Below are 23,698 nucleotides of genomic sequence, written 5' to 3'. Positions count from 1 at the left end.
GGGGAAAAGCAGGAGACCCTGACATGAATTTAAAACATTTCTGCAATACTTATGAATTTTGAAATCTAAAGGGATGTTTTTTCCTTAATTTCCCAGTATAAGCGTGAAAGGAAGACTAAAATGTACATACCAGACATGCCACTAAAACAGAATCGCTGTTATTTCTTTCTGTTGGTGATCTGCAAAGTTTAATCAGGCGAGGAATACCTGAGAGCAACAAAAGAGTGTCAGGAGAAATAATTTAGAAAAATAGCTCCTTATTTTGTGATATTTTTTAGATGCATCGTATTTATCTCTTTTTTTTTAGTAGATATGATCTCTAATGCAAAGATGATATGCAAATACTTAAAGAACTTTCCATGGAGCTATGCAGTTCAGAGCAGTCATAATTAATAGTTGTAAAGTATAAACAAATAAATTGGGCTTACTTGCTGCTGAAATTTCAGAGTGGAAATTGTCACCTGCATTTCCTCCCTACCAATCCTCCCACACACCCTTTAAAAACTCCTACCCAAAGAACATGTTCCCTCCCACTGGATTCATCACATCTGGACCTGCTGGGGTCCCAGTTTTCTGTGCCCTGACAGACCCTGCATAAAGGAATGAGGAGGCAGCAGTGTCAGTTGGCACAGCAAGGCACAGCTATGTCTTGAGTGGATGCTGCACCTCAGGCTCCTCTGGGAAACAAGCCAGAGGTTCATTTAGCTCCATCTCCTCCGTCATCCACTGGACAGACTCTATAGGGAGTATCTCTCATAAAGTTCACCAAGTGAGGCTAGAAATTAAGAAGAGCTTCTCCATGACTGGCAGTTGCTCCCTCTTTCAGTGCCATTAAGCAGGAGACACATCCTTACAGCTGAGTTTTACGGCTGCCTCTGCCACCTCGGGATCTCGGCTGAGCCGTGCCAGGGTAACCGCAGATTTCTGCTGGACTCGCTCACAAGCTGCAGCTTCTGCTGGATTTCCAGAGGAGGATTTCTCAAAGAGCATCTCCATTAAAAGTTGAACACCTGAAAGAATACAAGAGACATTATTATTCGCTCTCCAACAAAAATCTCAGTGCAAAAAAGGGGAAAGGAAAGCTGGGTTAATACAAAAAGGGAGAATGGAGAATACATAAATGAAGGCTGCAATTTTGACTTCAGCACCCAGGCACATCTGATCTATGCCTAAGTTTGTCTTCACTAGAAAGCTACAGAACTTCTGGAACTAGAAAATGCACTAACTCTTCCCTCCTCTAAAAGTTGGTATTTTAAATTTCACTAATTTTTTTCAGTCAACCAAATGTAATTCCTTATTTAGTTCTAAATTAACCTGAAGACAATCACTAACTGAAAAGCCTGTAGTGACATATTTTAGGTCTCTAAATGAAGTTTCACACTCAATTCAAGTAATTCTTTGTTTGTTTGTTTACATTTTTTAAAACAAGCCTTTAAAAGTTTCCTTCTCAAACTGTTTAAGGGTATTTTAGAATGAGGAATCCTTTAATGAAGGAAATGATGAAATTCTGTTTCTTGAACTTTACTGTATAACCCTTCATTCCAGAAGAGACAATGTTATCCCTGTCGAAGTGGCTTCATTAACTTATTGTTGCCTGTAGGAGTTGATATTCTTCTTGTAGCACCACAAAAAAAGATGATTTCTCTTTTCTAGATTATTTTAAGTGTAAAGACAATTATGTGCTATTAGACTCCATATGCTATTAGGCATTCAGATTACATCAGGTAGCATCAGAGGATTTTAACTGTTAGAACATTTGCATAAATAATTCAGAGAATTATCATCAGAACCATGCAGCTAGATAATAATCAATCAACATACAAGAAAGTCAGAGTTGAGAAGTACCTAAATTCTCCAGCATTCAAAGACCATTTCCAGAATGTGGAAAGTCAGAGTTGAGAAGTACCTAAATTCTCCAGCATTCAAAGACCATTCCCCTCTGACTAGCACCTGTTTATTATAACATGAGGCAGACGCAAAAAAGATTTTACGCACAGGATGAGTGCCAACCCCTCTCCAAAGCCAGAGGGCAAATGCTTCTTGTGAAATTCCATGGCGGGATGTATAGACAAATTTTACTTGACCTAGCAAAGCAATATATGTGAATTTTCACTGTAATTTAATGTTTCCCACCAAAAAAAAAAAAAAAAAAAAAAAAAAAAAAAAAAAAAACCAAAGGAAAAAAAAAAACAAAGGCATAAAAAAAAAAAAAAAAAAAAAAAAAAAAACAAAAGAAAAAAAAAAAAAAAACAAAGGCATCCATCTAATTTGATTGGCTTTGAATTTTCTGGTAGGTGTATTAGTAAGGCATTTACATCTTACAACAGTATTACCTGTATTACCACAACACAGGTTGCTGAAACACATTTTACTACTTTGCTTTGCATCTAGGAGTAATAGCAACCAGAACATCAGCAACGTGGTCACAAATGCAAAGTTTCCTAAAACAGTGGCATTCTGTTATGTGGAACCATCATAACTCATTTTGCACCCTGCAGCAATGTGCAATACGCAGCAGAGACAGGATGAAAAATGAAGCTTTATTAGTGAAGCCTTTCTCCTCTACCTTGTAAGTACTACATTCCCATCTACTCAGACTCTCCAGAAATAAATAAAAAATATAGTTCAGCTAAAATACATACCATTTCCTTGAATGATTTCTGAAGCACACTGATCCAACACAGACATGTTTGCCAATATCGTCACCACCTGTTGTTAAAAAGAGAAGGAAATATGAAGTCCAGTCCTACAGTTCAGTAATGTTAAATATCATTGTGGTTCATAAAATAAATATGGCAGAAATATGGCAAATATTTGAGAATGCTGATGTTGCACTGAATCGGTTCAGGTGAAATGCTAAGAAATCCTTGCAAGAGATCTGGAGCTTTGATTCAAGGGAATATTTAAGGAATATTTTTCAGTTTTGTTGAAGTCAAGAATTGTGTGCATGACAAGGCATTGTCACAAAAGTAACTGGACTTAAAATTCTGTTTATAATTTCCAGAGGTAAAGACCATGGTTAGGCTTTGTACCAACACATTCTGTGATGGTATGTGCACAAGCACATCCTGAGATCTTGATTTACAGCATTTCTTATCCCAAATATCTTTAACTGTTTTTGAGATTAGTGTTACTCAACTTGCTTAAAGTGATGCAGCAAGCCACTAACAGAGTGGCTGAACCCTGTGGTGCTGTTGGCTTTCAGTCAGCCATTCCCTCATTGATATCACATACTTTCTCACACATCCTGCAAGGCATTCTTCTCAGTCTTTCAAATACTTTGCTTTTTGCATGCAGACACATTCCAATATTAACAGCATATGTGAGAGACCAAATAATAAATGCTAGAGATCATCAGAATGCAAAACAGAAATAATATTCTTTCTTAAGACGTTTTAAATTTTCTCTAATCTAATTCAGGAAAACTGACCAGCCTCAAAAATAATGGTCAGTTTTGGAATTGGTTATCAGCTTTTTAACAGTACAGTGTCACTTCAGAAACCAGCAAACTTCTTAGATGTAAGGAGGCATGAGATCAAATCACCATTCTGATCTCACTTTGCCATTTCAAAAACAAGGATGACTCATTTCCGATGCTGTGACATAAAGGTCTTCCACTTTTGAAGGTGGTGTTACAGTGTCATCTCCCTGAATAAATATACTTACTTAGCATGCAAATGAGTTGCTGAAACTCTGCACAGTGACAGGTAGAAATATGGTAACTCAGTGTATGTCTATGTATTTATTCCATATTAATTATTAACTGTGTTGCAGGCAGAGTGTATATGTTTTCCTCATTCTAAATTATATCCCGTTAATGAAAATTGCTTCCTCTGTGCAGAATCTGTACCCCATGTGGCTCTCTAAGCCACAGATGAAGAATTCAATTAACCACAATTTGAATACATGCCAATTATTCCACTGCTTCAAGTTATTTTGTCTAATAAGTATTTTCATACATAAAAATAGTTTGTGTGCATCTTTTGACACCAAAAAATTATTTGAGGTTATAGCTATACTTCCTTCATGTTGATTATGTGGCCCCCATATTTTGCAATATTTATGGACTAACTTAGAGGGTTTGTACGTAACATTCTCCAGAGGGGCGTAGAAAAGACCCTTATGATCAATGACCATGAAGTTCTACCTATATTGTCTTCTAAAATCTCAGTAGGACTCAAAAGGTAGTTAAGCCATAGATTAGCTCACTCCATATGGATAAACTTTTTTTCCCCAAGAAAATTCTTTTCCTGCAAGGTAAACAATGTAATAAAATAGGATAATGTATAAATGTAATAGGCAAGCAGAACAAAGAGTTGACTTTAAATGCTCCATTTCCCCTAAACTTTCCTATTTTAAAGTTCATGCAACATGAAAATTTCCTCTGTAACACAAACCAAAGTTCAAGGAAGTCTCCTATTATGGATGAACTCTCTAGAGGAAAACACAAACAAATGTAGACTAAATTTTCTTCAGAAAGTAACACTTCTGTGAGCACTGGTATTAATGAAGTCTCATCTCTTTTGCATTTATAGTTGATGAAAAAACATAAATAGATATTTGCCAGTAGGTTCTCTCCCACTGTAGATTTTTTTTTCTTTTTGTATACAGAAGCTTATACTGCATTCTTTATCTTTGCTTCTCTTCCCATTATCTGGCTCCAAATTTCATAAAGCCTTAGGCAGTTTCGAAAATAACTACAAAGTCCTGTTGAATCAGCAAACCAGTTCAGATGTTATTGTGAGACATGGAGCACACAGATACAGATAAAAGTGACTGCCTAAGCCTCATTTAATACTTGAAAATTACTGGAAAAGAATACATACCAAAACCTCTTTCAGAACTGAAATGACTCTGAAGTAATTAAAAGGCTTGAAGATATTTAATGTGGAATATCTACTGTTCAACTGCAATGTTTAGTATCAATTTCATTAATTGCTCAAGTAATTGATCCTGTGAAAGAGCACACTCCACGACTACAAAGCACTGGCACCTGAAAAAATTTATGATTCTTGAAATTCTTTTGGATTCCTAAGCCATGCAATGAACTTGTGGTCAACTCAAAGTGTAAGAAAGGAGACATCTGAAGACAGGATGCATGAGCTCTGGTCATCTGTCATTGCCTTCCTACCATGGAGAAGGAATGTGCTGAAGCCACATGCCAATTCTTGACCTGTGGGATTTGTAGATGTGCTATGAAGCAAATTTTGTCAGGGAATCCAGCATAATTCCCTACCCCAGCACCTGTATCTATGCTAAGCAGAGCTGCTTTGGAGGCGAATCTTGACCCATGCATTTCCAATATCTGTGTTTTAGCAGTGCTCTCAAAAGACTGACACAAGCTGACTTGTCACTGTCATATTTTCTGGAAAAATCCCTTTGACAGGATTTCTTCTTCTGGGAAGCTGAGAAGCCTCAGAGAAAAAGGAAAACAATAATATCTCATTTGCTTCTCCTGTGTTTTTCTGCTTTGGAATGTGTTTGGACATTGTTTACCAACAGGTGGCTGTTTCATTGGTTTCATGTGAATTGTTTTTGACTTATTGGCCAATCAGGGCCAAGCTGTGTTGGACTCTGGAGAGAGAGTTACAAGTTTTTCTTTAGTATCTTTTAGCCTTCTGTCTGTAACCTTTCTGTATTTTTTAGTATAGTTTAGTATAGCACTATTTAATATAATATAGATGTTAAAATAATAAATTAGCCTTCTAAGAACATGAAGTCAGATTCATCATTCCTTCTCTTGTCTAGAAATCCTGCAAATACAAGACTGGCCCACACTCCTTTCTCTGATCTCCAAATCCATCAAGAATTGCAGCTGCCTCTCTCTGCTAAACCTGGTGTCTGCAGTTTGTGAACTGGCAGCCCTAAATCCACTGTACTAATGAAGACCACAGAAAAATAGACTTGATCAACAAATAATCAGCACAGAAACATATAACAGCTTGGATTGGAAGCGACATTAAATCTCATCTAATTCTCTGTCATAGGTAGAGAAAATTCCCACTTGACCAGGTTGCTCAGAGCCCCATCCAGCCTGGCACTGGACACTGCCAGGGATGAGACATCCTCAGCTTTTCTGGCAACCTGTGCCAGTGCCTCACCACCCTCACAGCAAAGAATTTCTCCCTAACATCTAATCTAAACCTACTCTTGTTCAGTTTGAAGCCATTCCCCTTGTCCTGGTTCTACATGCCCTTGTAGGAAGTCCTTCTCCACCTTCCCTGTTGGCTCCCTCAGGTCCTGGAGGCCCTATGACATTTGTTTGCCATCAGAAGGGAGCTGGATGGATGATTCAGGTCAGTGTCACGAGTTGCACTGCTAAAAACAACCAGAGGAACAGACCTCCAGGGCTCCTCCTGTGCTCAACACCTGCTTCCCTGTGCTCTGCACACCTGACCCCCAGGGCACTGAGACACAGGGCAAGGCAGAACGTCAGCACAGGAATTCTCAGGCCAGCTCATGTTTTAGCACCTTCTGAAGGGGCACCAACTTAGCAAAATAGCAAAATGCAGAGATTTCACAGAGAGTAGTAAGATTTTTTGCAAGACTCCGAGATTAAACAGTTAAAACTGGACTTAAAAACTTAAAAGTTTTAAGCTAAAATTGAACTTAAAAAATTCAGAACTTAAAAAAGCACACCCAAAATCAAGAAGCTTTGAAGGTTCATCTTTAAAAGTTTTGTTGGTGAACTGAGTACACAGGGATATTTGAGAGGCCCCTTAAGACCCATGGAAAATTTCCCTGTTTATGAAATGAAATTGAAAAATAACAGTATTATTTCATATTTTTCAAATGTCAATACAGCATCATCTTCTTAGTCTTGCAGTTACCATGGAAATTAATCTGAAATCTAATCCAAAATCTTCATTTTTATAAGCAAAATAATTAAACTGATATTAGACACAGATACATCTCTAGTGACAATATAATATATTATTATAAAATTGGCAGTGTTGATCTTTTTTGGTTATTCTATATATATTTCATAATTTAAAATTTGTTTCGATTCCCACACAGTTTCCTTCCACTCCCTCAGACTTTCACACGTATTGAATTTATGAGTGGTGAACCTTCCGTTTAAGTTCTGTAGTCTGCTTTGCCCTGAACTTTAGGAATTTCAGTTGCCAAGAGCAATTTAAATTTGAGAAACCATGGTTGATGAAGAATCTTGAAAATTGTTTTCTTCAAACAACAGTCACCTTGGAATTTTTTTTTCTAAAATACATTACTAACGCTATAATAAAACTTTTCTAAATAACTAATGGTGACTAATGCTCATCAACCAGTGTTCAAAGGTACTGAATCTTTGCTGCAAAACTAAAAACTAGGTACAAACGCTTTACACTGAAAGCGTAAACCTGTATTTATCAAAGAGATTTAAACTTAAAGAACATTTAAGAAACAGAGGGCTTCTCTGAAAACTTTCCCTTAGTGAGAGATTTAAGAAAGTTTTTCTCTTTAATTGTGAAACCAATTACTAAGGAAGAAAGATGCCAAAGGATTTGGAGGATGAAAGCACACATTTTTTTAGCCTGCTAAAGGGCCAATATCTTCCACAATTGAGGATCCTTACCTCATTTGTGGGAGGGGGAAGTGTCTACAGATGTGGAAGGTGTGATGCTAATATACCTTTATTGACCTTTATTGATAATAAAGGCACACTGCTCAGTAGGCTTTTATCAACAGTCTTGACATAAAAAGAAAGACACAAGCTCAAAATAAGAATTAGCAAGTAATTTAATAGAGTGGCAAAGTAGATCAATATAGAACTGCTAATTCTGTTAGTTAATTACTCCTTTAAGGCTGATTCATTGCTAAGTAATATTAATTTTTGTACATATTATAAGAGCATTTTGTAATTCATTCAAATAAATGAGATAAGCATAAATCATAGTGTGTCTGCAAAGCTCCAGATAGCCATCTTCAGAAACCAAGTGGCACCTGAACACTACTCAGAAGCAAGACAGAGTCTCTATTTCTGAAGGTAAGTTAAAAGTATCTGAATGTCACAATTCAGGATCCATCCACAGGGAGACAGCAGAAGAGTGGATTTAGCAGGCATCAAGAACAGGCATTACAGCAAGCTGAGGTAGAAAACACCTTTCAAGATATTCTCTATCAAGAGAAAAAAATTTCAGTAAGAAATATTTGGATATTCTCTCTGGGACATTATAATGTTTGAAAATAGAAAATAACTCAAATGGCTTCTGATAGCCATTTTTGTGATTGGGAACTTAGTTTTTCTTCCTGAAAACAGAAAATAAATACAGCTAGATAAGCAGAAGAAGCTAACATCCCCCAAAAATAATAACAGTGGTTGGAGACAGGATCTGCTTGCAAAGTCTAGGTTTATTCTGAGTCTGTGCCAGGGAAATGTATTTTTGGCATGCTGAGGCAGAGCAACAGAGACTAAAGCTGTAGGAAACTTACATTTTGGAACGAAGGAAGTCTTTACTACATTTTTATTTATGTTACATCCTATTGCTGACTAATGTAGATAAGGAGTAGGCAGAAGAGCCAGGGTCTCACATTATTTGTTTTAAAGAAGCACACAGGACACGCAGCCCGTATGGGTCACATTGTGAAAATACACATCCCATAAACCAGGGCATAGAACAAACAGAGTGATCAAGCTGGTGGCCACAGTTTTCTGCCTTACAGGTTAAAACCTAGGGGGGAAAGAATAATCATCTCTCAGACTTCCTCCAAGGCACTGAAAAGCTCCTCATGCTTTTCAAACAGGCCCAAGTAGCCAAAGGCACCTAAGAGATCTGATCTCCCCAGAGCAGAGCACAAATGAGCCTTTCAACACTAATTACTTTTTCATCTGAGCTGATATTTTCTTCTCCAGCTGAACCCCTTACTTTGCAAGTGGGAACACATTGTCTTATCCTGCATAGAATCTAAAATATGAGAGGCAGAATTGGAACTAAGCAGGAATTTTGTCTCAAAAATCTTAGTGTTTAAGAGAGACAGTCAGTTTTGGAGTCCTGAAATATAACAATCCATAACACTGAGCACATAATGCCAGTCAGTACTGTTATTTATTTATGCTGGTCAGATGTGCATGAAAAGAGAGAGCTAAGCAGTTAAACAGAAAAACAAAACACATCAGGAAAATTATTACAACCTTACATGGGAAACTAACTGGAATATCATTAATATAATGGTGTGGTTAAAATTCAGATAGTCAGGTGACTTTGGCCTAATTTTCATTTTTGCATCTGTTACCAGAAGTCATGTTTCTTTCTTGATTTCTTAAGCTTTTAAAAATAACTTACTTTTTTTCATTTACCAGTTCTCTTTCTAGCTATAATAGTTGAAATCATGTTTTCCCAGTGTGATAGTCAATACTGGAAAGGATCCATTTTAACGTACAGTTTACCACCCACAGTGCACAGTCAGGCCTCTCAGAGGGAAGGGAATTCTAGCCACATATCTAGTGATCATGGTATTAACGTCAGAGTGGGATATTAACAGAGACCTGTGCAAGAAAACAGCGCAGATACCCTTTTATGAGCTTGTCCACTTGTAAAGGCTTTGTTAATAAACTCCCCAGTATTCAAGAAACGCAGATTGAGAAGAAGTACTGCAAGTTTCCTTCATACAGATAGGGATTTTCAAAGGAAATCTAAAAGAACTGTTAATACTCTTCTCATTAAAAACATTATTCTCAAAGGCTTTCACTGGGGGTTCAGCAACATTTAGAAATCAAAACTTCTTTATATTATAGTAACATCTCTCTCTAATCTCCTTTTGACAATCTTCATTTAAGGGGAGAAAAAAGTGAGGAAGGACAGTAAAAATAAACAAAAATGCCTGATGAGGAAAAAAAGGTGAAGAGCAGAGAAAAGAATGTGGAACCTAGCGGAAGAACAGTATTAAGGAGTTAAAATCTTAAATGACACAGAAGATCTCAGTGTCTAAACCAGCAGCATCTCCCAAATACCAAGACGACAGGAAAGAATTTATTAGGAAAAAAAAAGCAGCAATCATTTAAAATTTTTCCTTCCAGCTGAAGAGCATTTCTCCACCTCAAACTGTTTTGAAACATAATTCACTGATTTTAGACCTAGGAATAACCACGTTAAAATGGATGTGTTCACTGCACATTAATTCTTTGTCTGCCTGAATAAGAGAGGCTCAGAAGGTGTTAGGCTATACCTCCACAGCTTCACAGGTAAGGTGAGAATACTAACAACACCGAAGAGACAAGTGGGAATGCAGAGAGAAAAATTGTGTTATACATAAACATACTGGGCCCAAACATACATATTTCATAGTTTTCTATGTAGAGTCTGAGATGATGGTTAAAGTCAAGAAGATCTTGGATGAGAAGGGGTTTTAAACCCCTCTTGTGACAGATGTTAAACTCCATTGAGACTGCATACACTACACTGCTGAATTCAGGCATGAAACTTTCTGAAAGGATATTTGATGCTTTTTTGAAGTAAAAAATCTGTTCTTCAGAAAGCAACTATCTGCAGAAAGAAACAGAACATGGGACATTCATATCCATTTTGACCCAAAACTGGGGACTAAGGAATCTGGAAAATAGTGCTTTATGACTGTTTTTTTTACAATGCATTTTGCTACAAAAGTAAGGAATCTCAGTATAACGTTGCTGGCTACAGAAACAGTCACATGCTTCTGTAAAATGGGCAATAATAACCTTGTTTATCAGTAAATCCAGCTCTCAGTTCTAGATTTCTTTTCTGACTTAATGTAACACTTCCTGGGAAATGAAAGAAGGAGGTTGGTTTTTGGATAACAAAGACAGGAAAGTTTTTTTTTTTTAGTTTAGGTTTATTTAAAGGTTTTTTTAAAGGTTTTTTTATCATCTGGACAAAAAAGCTTTCCAGAAGTCAAAAGGCAGAACAATTTTAAAGGTGCTTGAGCAGTAAAATATTTTTTGCAGCCAGTACACAATCTATCCAATATCCAAATCCTGGGCAGAATGTTACTTATTTGTACCACCACGGAGGGTGATAACTAATAATAATTCTATGTCCTGTATAGAAGGACATAGTGTGAGTTTAAGATGAAATAAAATGGCACAAAGAAAAAAAAGTTCAATGTTCTTTCCTAGCATTTCAGCTGTCTTCCTCCCAGATTTGCTTACAGTAAAGCACACCTCAGTCTAGCAGAATAGAATTTTCTTAAATCAGCATTAATACTAAAGTAGTAACATACTTTGAAATATTAGGTAGTTTTCTAGAAGTACTTGTGCTACTTAAATATTTGCATGGAAAACAGAGCTTTTAAGTTTGAGTGGTCTTTTATACGATTTTCTAATATTCAGACCACATTTTGTATCAGCTGTGAAACTTCTTACTTTGTTTAATCATTTCGACATTTTTTATAACTCATTTCCAAATCATCTTTTTTACTGACCAGGATGACTTGATCATTCAGAATGGACATCAGTCAGGACACCATCAGCAAGAAAATATATTTCACATTGGTTCCATAATCCAAAATAAAATCTTGAATAAAAAAATTTTCAAGCCTACTCATCTTTTATGTACATCTCCCTAGGCAAATGTCTACTGCCTGGGACATAATATTATATATTCTGGGAAAAGATTCTCACTCCATTACTTACCGAAAAGGATTTCCTGTCAAAAGCCAAAATTGCAATTTATGATACCATTATAAAATATAGTATTGTAGTGCTGTTTTTCTTTTCAGCTGAATATATTTTCCTCATTGCAACGATAGGCATAGAGCAAATTAAAAAGCAAAATATTCCATGAGACTGCTGGAATGGGCAGACACCATCCCCACCCCCAAATACAAGACTGAACAAGGGGAGCTATTCAGTCAAACTCACATTTGTTCAGGAATTTGAAGGAAGGCTTCTCTAAGGTCTTTGGCATTACCAAAACTGCTTGACTGGCAGCTCTTAAAGACAAGATGAGCAGCACTCAGATTCCACCAGGACATTCAGTGCTCAGTAAAAACCCCAAGGTAGGATTTTACAGTTCCCATTGCTGCAGGAGCCAAGGAGTGAGCTCAGAAGCTTCCTGCAGCACACCACAGAGAACACCACCCTTTCTGCTCTAGTTTCTCATTCTGAGAAGGAAGGTGAGGTGTTTTGGGGGACCAAATCTCCTAAGTTCTTGGAAGGAAGCCATTCAGTTTTGCTGTTCATCTAGCTAGTGAGATGAGCTTACGAGCTGCAAAAGGCCTGAAACTAGCCTGTCACCTGAAAAAGTCATATGTATTTCTTTCAAGATCTACCTTCCTCAAAAAGAGAAGGGGATTGCTGTGCTACCCACAGAGCAAACTGCAAACTCATAGCTGACAGCAGAATTCAGATGAGGACATAAAGAAATAAGGAAATCAAAACTGTGAGAGCATACAGGAAGAATTTTTTTAAAAAGACTGTGGAGAATTGTACATATGTAATAGTATACGGCCACAACAACACCACAACTGATATCTCTGACTTTGTCCAAAGAGCACTACAGCAATTATGGCTTAATTAAATATTTTTATACACAGGCCTGAGCTGAAAAACTACTAAGTGCTATTAATAGAAGCTAAAGCAGCCCCAGTAATCCCTCTAGAACACCAATAATCAGTTTCTAGGGTCCACTGTGCCTTAATTTCCAAGGCCTGGCTGCTGGTTAAGGATGAGCAAAGCCTTCTCTGGCAGTGCAGATCCTAAATCTACCATAAGTCACCTTCTGTAATCTAAATCTGCCATAAGTCATCTTTTGACTCCTTCAGAGCTGTGAAAGGGAAGGTTGTGAGGGCCGAATGGTGGACTTTTAATTACAGTCACAAGGTCTCATGAACAGAAGTCGGTTAAGGGAACTGAGTGCCAACCTCCATCCCTCAGCAGTCACTACTGAACCCTCGGGCCTCATACACATCACTGCTGAGGCAAAATTAATCAGAGATGCCAAATAAATAGTGCTTCTCCACCACCTCATTGCATAGGAGTGCCTGAGAGGAGCAAAAGCATTCCCCCTGATTTCATCTGTGCATTAGCATAGACCTTTAGTATTCTGTGTCTAAGTCCACCACTAAACCATGGGCCCAAGTGCCACATCCACACAGCTTTTAAATACCTCCAGGGATGGCGACTCAACCACTTCCTTGGGCAGAGTGTTCCAGCACTTAACAGCCCTTTCCATGAAGTAATTTTTTCCTAATATCCAATCTAAAACTCCCCTGACACAACTTGAGGCCATTTACTCTTGTTCTGTCACCTGTTACTTGGAAGAGACCAACACCCACCTCACTACAACCTCTGATTAACAATATGCTCTACCTAGTATACCATTCTACAGGGAATATTTCACTGCATGTTGTTCAAAATAAAGCTTGATATAACTAAATAAAATCAAATACAGGAGGCAGAAAGCTAAAAGTAAATGATCCATATGAGAATAATTCCATCCTCTTCTTTAGAACAAGGTACATATACATGTTGCTTATCTCTAAATCTAATTCTCTGTAGCCAAAAATCATCCTGCATATTTTTCAACTTGAATAAGAAGTGCTGAAGAGACAGCTACCTTTTAATCCCTTGTACATATGTGCTTTAACTAAGATGTGTATCACCTGGTAAAGGGATTTCTGCATAGTTTAAAAATTAAACATATTACAGTAATTAAATTACTGAGTTATAAATGTTACAAGGAAAGTGGTGTGTGATTACCGAAATGGCTCTTGCAAAGTTAATACATTTTCTATTTTTAACACTTACATTTCTTGGACAGAATATGCACAGCTAAAATTCCTGTGGAACTTAAAAAGCAACAACTGAGGAATGATCCACCAGATAATACATTCCGGATAAGCTGTTCAGATTGGCCTTTGACTGCAGTACACTAAAATGACCCAGAAAATCATCTGAAACAAGCCAGGTCAGATGCTGCTAGCTACAACAGAACCAAGCTCAGCACAGGTTAATTCCACCCACCGGATTCCGGGCAGTGGTGGGGCACAAGCTTCTCCATTTGTTGCTGGACATCAGGAATAAATTGTTCCCTTGATTTCTGCATCACTAGTTCTATTTGAACCTATTGAAGAATGCCTAAATACGTCTCTGATAATTCCCAGTCACAGCAGAATCCTCAAACACTCATACTACTCTTTTCTTCTTCTTTAAAAAGCAAACAAGCAAGCAAACAAACAAACAAAAATCAAAAAAACCTGCATTCAAATTGAAGTTCTCCAGTTTAACTGTAACTACTGGGTTCACTAGAAAAAAATTCTAAATGTAATGATCTACTATACATGAGAAATCAAACTAGAAAACCCAAATAGTACATCCTGACTTGGAGCTCTGGGAAGCTGAATTTCTAGACTAGAGAGAAGAGAATGCTTGAATGAAAGCTTCTGGTATTTGAGAGGGAGGGAGCACACTGCCAGAAATAATATATTCCTCTCTTTAGAAAGCAATGAGAAATGTCATCTTGTTTTTCTAAAGTATCCTCACTGACCCAGGTTAAGGAAAGTCTTGCTGTTGCCTTTGTCTCACTTTACCATGGATCAGGAGCCTAGACAAGAAAGACAGATCTTTCATTCTCTTGTAACAATACTCATAGACTCTACTTTTCCTCTGAATTATCATACAAATGGAAATGTAATGGTGAGCTTGAGTCCTAGCAAGTTTGGAAAATACAACAGGCATAAAGCTTCTCAGCTCTCAATATTCCTCTTTTATAGACAAAAATCAGACAAGAGGATGCTTTGCTGAGTCTTTCTTGAGGCTCTTAAGATAGACTTTCACACAGATACTATTTCTAAAAATATGCATAAATTCTATTCACATGAGGCCTGGAGTCAAAAAATATTATGTAATTCTCTGGTTCAGAATTTAAAATTGTTATTTTATCTGTTGAGAGAAGGATGGTAAACATTACTTAGGGAATATTTCTAATGAAAGGCTCATACCCTAACCTGTTATTTTAACTGGACCCAGAAGTCCTGTAGAAAACTTACTGACAAGTGCTGTCACGATTTCTTCCATATTTTCCAGAAAGCTGCTGAGATGCTGAGTGAACGTGAGATGTGGAGATGTGATCTGGGCAATTACTGCTGCTGCTTCTGCATGGGTGGCTTCAGAATGGCTGGTGTCAGTGAGGATGTCAGCCAGGCACAGTATCCCATCCACCTATGGAGAAACAATAGGTACAAGTTAGAAATACTGTAGGAAGCACTTTTGCAACTAAAGATGGTTTTCTATTTGTCTTTTCTTGGCAGTGACTAAACTACTCGATTTATTTTCAAAAATAACTTAAACTTGGTGACCTTTGTGTCACAGGAAGTTTCAGTTTAGCAACTACAAATGAGTTCAGCATATGAGTTCGTTGTCCTGCCAAAAGTCTTGTAGTTCCTTCTCCCTTAATGTTTCTGTGAAATCAATTTTAGTCCAACAAAGTCTTCTCTGACAGATATCTAAAGTTAAATAAAAATCCAAAAATAAGCTCTGATAAGCAAATATTAATTGCTACTATGCCTCATTTGAGCTCTACTACAAGACTCAAACCGCAATGTGCACTAAGGTCTAAACAAACTTTTTTTTTTGCCACTTTTCCCTGAAATTGTCACAAAGCCAACACAGGATCAAAAAGAGTACTATTAAGATGACCCTGGCCAAGCTGCTCCTGATGAGCTTGTACAGCACTTATATTAAAGCCAGGTCCACACACCCCTTGCATACTTCAAAGGGAAACAGAATAATGAGAACTGACTTAAGTTTATGCTTTTAGAGTGTTTGAAGTGTTCTTACACAGTTCAGGCAGACAGATCATATACACACATATTGATTTAGATTATAGGAAACCCACTGGCACAACAAAAGATGGCAACAGGGCACAGCCAGTGGGGTCATTGTGAGCAACAAAACACAGCAAAACGCAGTGTGTTCTCTGTGCACAGGGACATAATCTGAACTTTCAAATTAACAGCAATGTGTGTTTCTCCCCATTTAACATAGCCCTGAATAATTTATCACATTGACAAGCAAGTAGTTAGACCATAGGATCATTTAGGATGTAAAAGGCCCCCAAGATCACTGAGTCCAGCCTGTGCCTGACCACCTTGTCAAGCAGACATGGCACTCAGTGCTGATCAGTCATGGTGGCTGCACCACCTCCCTTGGGCAGTACATTCCAAAACTTGACAACCCTTTTCACATCGGAATTTTCCTGATGGCCAGCCTGAACCTTTCCTGGTGCAGCTGGAGGCCATTTCCCCTTGTCCTGTCACTGGCTGCCTGGGAGAAGAGGCCAAGTCCCACCTTGCTCCACCCTCCTCTCACTGAGTTGTAGAGTGATAAAATTTCTCCCCTGAGCTTCCTTTTCTCCAGGCTAAACACTTAGGCTAAACAGGCTAAACCCCGGCTCTGGACACTTTAGAGAAACAAGTAGGATTTAAGAAGGCCTAGTACTGAAATATGCTTCAAGACTCAAACAAAAAACAAGCCCGCATTTGTGTTGCACACACTCTCTTAGCTCTGTTGCTCAGACTGCATTCTCTGTCTGCTCAAAGCTTCCTCACAAAATCCATGTCCTATTGCCCCAACAAAAGCAGGAATGATGCATCTGACTCCATGTCCTCAGAAGGCTAATTTATTACTTTATTATACTATATTATATTAAAGAATACTATACTGTACTAAAGAATACAGAAAGGATACTTACTCAATATTAAAAAGATAAAGAAAGCTCATTACTCTTTCCAGAGTCACAACACAGCTTGGCCATAACTGGCCAATGAGTGGAAACAACTCACACCAGAATCCAATGAAATAATCATCTGTGGGTAAAAAAAATCTCCAAACACATTCCACACATGAGCACAACACAGGAGAAGCAAATGAGAAAAACTGTTTTCCTTTTTCTCTGAGGCCTCTCAGCTTCCCAGGAGAAAAATCCTGGGCCAAGGGATTTTTTTCAGAGTATGCGAATGCCACAAAGTCCTACCCACTATCTTCAAAAAGAGTATTTAGCAAATCTCTTATTCTCATTTTTGTTATTTATTAATACAGAATGTTGAGTTATATTCATTAATTATCCTGCAATGGGCATGAATTAAATTATTTGATAAGCATTGACAGTTACTGTATTTTATGAGAAAAGCTTTCTGGTAGATAGGAGTAAAAATTATCCTCTGTAAGATTATTCACTAGGATGGAGTTTTTAATAAGCAATAGACTATATCATTGAAACTCTAATAACACAGACAAATAGAAAAGAAATTATATCTCTATTTTTCCCCAGATCACAAATGGTATTTATTGTAGAAGCTCTAGCACTGGCAAAAAGAGAAAGAATAAATTTTCAATGCTGAACCTTTTCTTGACAAGCTTTCAACATTAATCTACCTACAGCAAAATATTTCCTCCTAGTTATGGCAGAATTCTACAGCTTGAAACAGCAGAGTCACATAATTCACTGGGCTTCAAGGTATATTAATAGATCTCAGTGTCAAGAATTAATCTATGTCCTCACAAGATGATTTAGTACCCAAAGTGTGCTAGACAATATCATATGCAAAACCCCACAATTTTGTCACCTTGAAATCTCCCCAGATCACACCTTGTCTGGGGTCCAAAGGATGTTAATAACAACAGGCAGTATAAAAAGTTAAACATATTCCAAGACATTCAAAAAATACTTCACAAGAAAGTTCTTCTAAGATCCACTTCAGTCTTCAGCTCTAAATTTACTGGTTAAAATTCACTTGGCCTACTTATATTCAATGTCCTTGACAAATGACTTAAGAGTACTTTTATGCTGTTTGAGAGCAGGTAATGGCTTATGAAAGACAGGTACAAGTACATGGTTAGATTTTTCTATCACCAGTAATTGTGTAAATCTACATTAATGATACAAGCTTCTACTGCTGTACTCAAATTTTAAATCACATATTTGATTTCATTATTTGCTAAGTGATAGTTTTTGGAAATTGGGAGTTTCTGAATTGTGAATAAAAAAAGCAGATACAATTTTATTCAACACAGAGATAAATTACATATTTTGGGTCTATGAAAGCCAGCACTAGTTATTCTCCTTCCTTTTCAGAAACATGAAATATTAACAAATTCAGCCTAAAATTTTCTCCATACACTTTTTCCTCCCATCTTAAATATAGAAAATAAAATAATTCCACTTCAGCAGGCAACCCCATTTATAAGTGTCTAGCAATAAATTTTAAAATGACAGGGGAACAATCTAATAAAAGCACTTTAACATCCAAAAAGAAATTGCTGCTCAAAGCATTTTTATAATTAGGTTTCACACTGAAAGGAACTTTGGATGGCTGCCCTGTTTTCTGTTTAATTTTGGTGAAGTAATCAGCTAAATGTCAAATCTGTTCATCACCTTGGCAATACAAAAGAACCAGTTAGCCAGATAATGCAAACAAATGAATTCCATGAATGCAACAAGATGCTGTGAAGCCCCTGCATTTGAGGAATGGCGTTCAGTAAATGCTTGATCACTAATATTTCAGTATTGATAACTGGAAACATGCCAGGAACTTACATCCTTATGAACATAGCCCTGTTGTAGAAACTTAATCCAAGTGACAAAATAAATGTGTGACCATGTTACTGCATAGATCAAATCTTCTGAAAGGAAATAATTTCTTTTTTTTCTACAACAGGAATGAATGAGTTCTGGGGCAACAGTCTTCTTTCTTCAGTATACTTGTCCTTCCTCCAAAAAATATTAAATAAAACTAGGCTTCTGTTAAAGATACCAATACAGAACTTGGGATTAATTGCATTAATGTCTTCATGATTTGAAATATTACACACAACAGCAACCTTAACTCTCTGCTTCCCACAAGGGGGTTTAAGGCAGTTTTTCCATTCCACTCTGGGAACCAAGACCCATTGTCTTCCTTTTAGTAATGTCTACGTTCATTTGTATAAAATGCTGCTGAAGGCCCTTTCTCATAGCATGACTTTCCCCACCATTCCTGTTTGCTCATTTCACATTCAGATGATCACCACATGTTAATAAAACTTTGGTCAAAACATTTTTTTTGCCTTCTCTAAATTGATTTTGAATCATTTAGTGAAACTGGAAAGTCTTACAGGCTTCTGTCAGCTGATTTCCCTCTGTCAAATCTGTGGATAACACTATCAGCCTAAAACTGGGTGCTTCTGGTAAGAACAACCAACATATTTCAAAGATGTTTTACGGAAGAATAAAATGGAGATGTTGAGATCCAGAGGTAGGACAGCAAATGTAGAAACAATATCACAAAGAGGATTGCCCCTCAAACAATCTCAACTTTCCTAGAGGAGAATTTGAAAAGCAGAGGCTGCACTCAAGAACTGCACAGCCAAGAACTGATAAATCAGAGCTGTGTGTCTTCTCTCGCAAACAATCTCAACTTTCCTAGAGGAGAATTTGAAAAGCAGAGGCTGCACTCAACAGCCAAGAACTGATAGATCAGAGCTGTGTGTCTTCTCTCCTTTCACCCATGCTGTGTAATAACACCTCCCACCTGAAGCTAGGACAGGTTAACCGTGTAGGTGAAGACATGAACATTAGCAGGGCAAACCAAATATATAAAGGTGGATAAAAACCCAAACACATCAAAATTTATAGGATGAGGAAGAGGGTAACTGAGAAAGAAGGCAGGGAGGGAGGATTATCATATTCATCCAGCAAAACCCATGTATTGTTATTTTGATGACTTGTTGCTGAGTAATGGAATTGAAAGAGATGATATAGTAACAAAGTGATGCCATTAAAACATCCCCAAATATAATCCTTAATGATCCAAACTACTGCAACTATTCGATGGCAGCAGCAGTGACCAGTGAACAAAACTGCAATGATTTCTATAACTAATGCTGTGCAACAATGGCCATGGCACCTAATTTAAAAGCCCTGTTGTGTACACCATGGAATAGTGTGGGGCTGAATAGAGGTTGAACAGTTCCCAACTCAGTAGTTTTGAAACTTCTGTCAATAACTTTAGCTTTGTATCTAAACTGGCAGTGAATTGTGCTTTGGTTTGCAGCAGCTTTGACTACAGCTTCCCTTTAAAACTCCCTTCCTTCAGAAGTGGACAAGCTGATGAAGAGATATTTGTTCTTTCTGACATTTATCCATCAAGGAGAAGGGCAAATTTGATCTAGGATTATTGTTATAGGCATAAGAGAAAAGACATTTAGCTGTATCAGCTTGAAGGATGCATTAAATGTGGCAATGCCCGAGTAGCAACTTTACATTAATGTGTCAGGGAGAAGCAAAATGCAGAACAAGATGAAATGAGAAGTTCCTTTCTCTGGACTGTCTAGGAGTCAAAAGATAAATCCTGCGCAAACCCTTTCTCCCTATGAAACCAAGAGGAAGCAGCCCTGCACCTCAAAGTTCACGTTTCTCAGCACTCAGAGATGCTCTAAGCCTGTTGCAGATAAAAAGTACTGGCTTTGAACCCCCTCAGTATTGAGGACTGATATGAAGGCTAAAACAGTCTTTTAAAGTATTTTTGTGGTTGATAAAATAAAGCAGGCACTGTACTGCTATTAGCCTAGCAATATTCACATATTCCCACTCCCATAAATCACAGCTTACATTGCTTCAGACTACCCCCCAAAAATGCAAGTGAAATACCCAGGATAAACTCAGCTTTCCTGATCTACTCCTCCAATGTGATATCCCTCCAGTTCTACAGGATAAACCGAGTGGCTACAAAGGGCTGCAAAGGAGAAGAGACTGCAAAGGAATTCACTTAGAGTTATGCAGAAGTCACTTACATTGATAAAACAGAGGGAAAACCACTGGTCACTAATGAGCACGGTGGCTTAGGGGGGAAAGAAAAGACATTTACAATTACCCTTGTACTCAACATTTGTTACATTCTCTTTCTCCTATTCTAACAGTCCCAATAATGACTATGCTACTTGTAGAGTCAGAACCCTGGAAGGGTAAGGAAGAACTATTTATGCTCACATATGATAAAGATTAAATTATTGAAGTTATGTGACACATGACACCAAATGTTTCTCAGGTTCTTGTGCCCTACATTTCTGAGGGCTGGATACATCAGCTTGTTTTTAAGCTGCAAGAATCTATTCCTATTTGTAGGGTTTTCTTGGTATCTGCATCTGCATTACAAATTCCAGAAAGTACAGGCTTGTTTCTTTTAAATAATGGATAAGGCTTTATACATTATATTTGGGGTCTGAAATCCATTAAAATGAAGCCACACAGACCCAAAAAAGGACTTGTCAACAAGACGAGAGGAACTGTCAAGTGATGTACAAGAATGCTGAACAAGATACTGGGACCTGAAGTCTGAATTAAGGAAAGACCATACATTAGTCATTTTCACATAGCCCTCATTTTTATTTACCCTGGGGGGGTCATAGTCTGAGAAAATGAAAAACACCCACCTCAACTATTCCTATAAACAAACAGGGGCTCTGGGTTATGTGTAGCAAGGCACTCCAGAAAATGAGATGTGCTCCCTGAAAAAAATATGCTCCAGTCATCTACTTTTAAATAAATAATGTCACAGACACTTCATGGTGTGAGGGTAAATTCTCCAACACCTGGTGCCTGGTATTTAAAAACAAGAACACTCTTTCAACATGTTTGATTACTTTGTATCATTTAGGTTTTGGTGTGACACTGTGGTTTTTGTTTTCTAGTGTCTCTTAGTGTAGCTCTTCAAGAGGAAAAAAAATAAATCTCATGCACACTGCATTTTTGGAGGACCCTCATTTTATTACAATAATGAGAAAGGGTCTCCATCCAAAAAGAGCAGCATGGAGGTCACAGCCACTCATTATCACCTAATCTAACTCTTCATAGTGTCTTTCCTCTCTCAGGAAAAGTATCTGATAATCTTCTGCTAGAATTCTGGATTTGTTCATGTCACAACTTTGAAACCTTAATTATACTTCAGATTTAATTAACAATTTTAATAATCCCTGCTGCTATTATTACTGTAATTCCACATACAACTTCTCTCATTGAATTCAAATTCTTGACCAGGTATGTACCATTATACCCTGACTTTCACATAAATACAACCCTACTCTATTCTCACATTATGACAAAAACACCACAGTAGAAAGTAGAGTTACATTAGAGAGGTAGAGAAAGTGAGCAATGGACATGCATAGGCTGTTGTGCTTTTTTTTTACTCTTACTTTAAATATGAGACTTTTTTCAAACACTTGTGAGAAAAATATCTCTCTGCAAACAATTTTCTTGCATTTCTCATTTCAATGGTGTCAGCTTAGCCTAAAAAATATCCACTCTCTAAAATGCAAGGCTTCTGCAGTATTTCAATCTTGTGGACACTAATCAAATGCACTATAATAGTGGAATATTTATATAATGTACTAAATATACATAGTAACTTGCTAAAAAAAAGTTTTTATGTCTAAATTTACATAGTTGCCAAAACTGACTCAGTGGTTTAGTCATAGTTCTCTTCCCAAAATTTCTGTTGCTTTTAAGAACAGTGCTATAAGGCACCAGGCATTAATAGAATTGTTTGCTACATTCATTACTTCACAATGGCTGTTCAATTATTTTAATAAATTATTTTAAATAAATTAGCTCCAGAACCAACCTTGGATGTGCCAGATTTTTATTGGCAGAGACTTTTTACAAGCAAGTTATAGAGTTTTATGATACCCATTTATAATGAAAACACTCACAGTACTTTCACTATAAAACTTTCAGTGAGCAATTCAATAAGAGTTCATTTGTGTTGTAATAACAACAGAGGAAATTGCTACCTTTATTTAAATACAAAATTCACAAAAAGTGAAAAAGGGGTAGTTTTCATCTGGTGAGAAACGATAGAAATTTATTTGCTACAGCAGACCCAAGTTATTTGGTCCTAAGATTCCTCTCCTGACAGTTTGGTAAATCTCCTTGGGTCTCCTGCAAACACTGATTTATGTGTATGACTGCATTGGCAATAAAATAATTTCAGAATTGGTTTAAGCCTAAGAAATTCAAGTTTAAGATCAGCTGTTCACATAGAGTCTTTATGAGAAGTCAGAGGTCTACTAAGAGTCATCAGGTAAAGTGATCTCAGATGTTTTTCTCTCCATTAGCACCTTGCAGTGCTGCTCTTTGGTCCAATACAGTTGCTACATTGATTCTATATTAGAAAAAATAAGAACAATCCTAAGACACTGAGAAAATTGAATATTTTTACAAGCTGAATTTTCATTTTTCTTCTACTCAATATTCTTTGCTGCCTTAACAGGTCTCAACATAAATAACCCTTCTTACGAAGAGTATAATAAACACATATTTAAAGTTAACCTCGTGTTTGAACTAGGAGGAATAAAAGAACAAATTTTGTTACACTTTCGGTAGAGATTGCTCTTCCAACATATGAAAATCCAAGGATAAGTATCATACAGCACTTTGATACAGGGGCAGTTACATGCTGCATTCAAAATCATACTTCCAAGTCAGCTTATTTTCATATGCTGATCTCACTTCAGAAAAACAGGTCAGAAGTGACTGAAATTGAGTTTGCCTAGTGAGCAGGTTCCAGCTTCAATAGCCCAGGATCTTCTCATGGTATTTTGGATAGATAAATGTGGAAGTGTTATGTTATGGCAAAGATAAAACCCCAATTTGCCTTATTTTAGCTGCTTATTTTATATCTGGGAAAACAAAATGTTGTTTAGGAAAATCCCAAACACTGTTCTGATTCTGTCATCCAGTTACTGCCT

At 37.2% G+C, this 23,698-nt stretch overlaps 1 protein-coding gene across 1 annotated transcript in view; it reads right to left on the bottom strand.

Annotated features, from left to right (window-relative positions):
* INSC (INSC spindle orientation adaptor protein) overlaps positions 1-23,698 on the bottom strand; it is a 143,786-nt gene that overhangs the window by 1,523 nt on the left and 118,565 nt on the right. The window contains exons 9-12 of the mRNA XM_041481108.1: positions 14,966-15,133; positions 2,643-2,709; positions 855-1,010; positions 131-207 (exon numbers count right to left, since the gene is read on the bottom strand). Coding sequence (XP_041337042.1) covers positions 131-207; positions 855-1,010; positions 2,643-2,709; positions 14,966-15,133 — 468 coding nt within the window. The remainder of the gene's footprint in view (positions 1-130; positions 208-854; positions 1,011-2,642; positions 2,710-14,965; positions 15,134-23,698) is intronic.

This window comes from Pyrgilauda ruficollis, unplaced genomic scaffold (genome assembly GCF_017590135.1).
Source record: "Pyrgilauda ruficollis isolate IOZ18807 unplaced genomic scaffold, ASM1759013v1 scaffold55, whole genome shotgun sequence".
Lineage (NCBI taxonomy): Eukaryota > Metazoa > Chordata > Aves > Passeriformes > Passeridae > Pyrgilauda > Pyrgilauda ruficollis.
The sequence above is the reverse complement of the archived record's forward strand: the minus strand, read 5'-3'. Positions and strand labels throughout refer to the sequence as shown.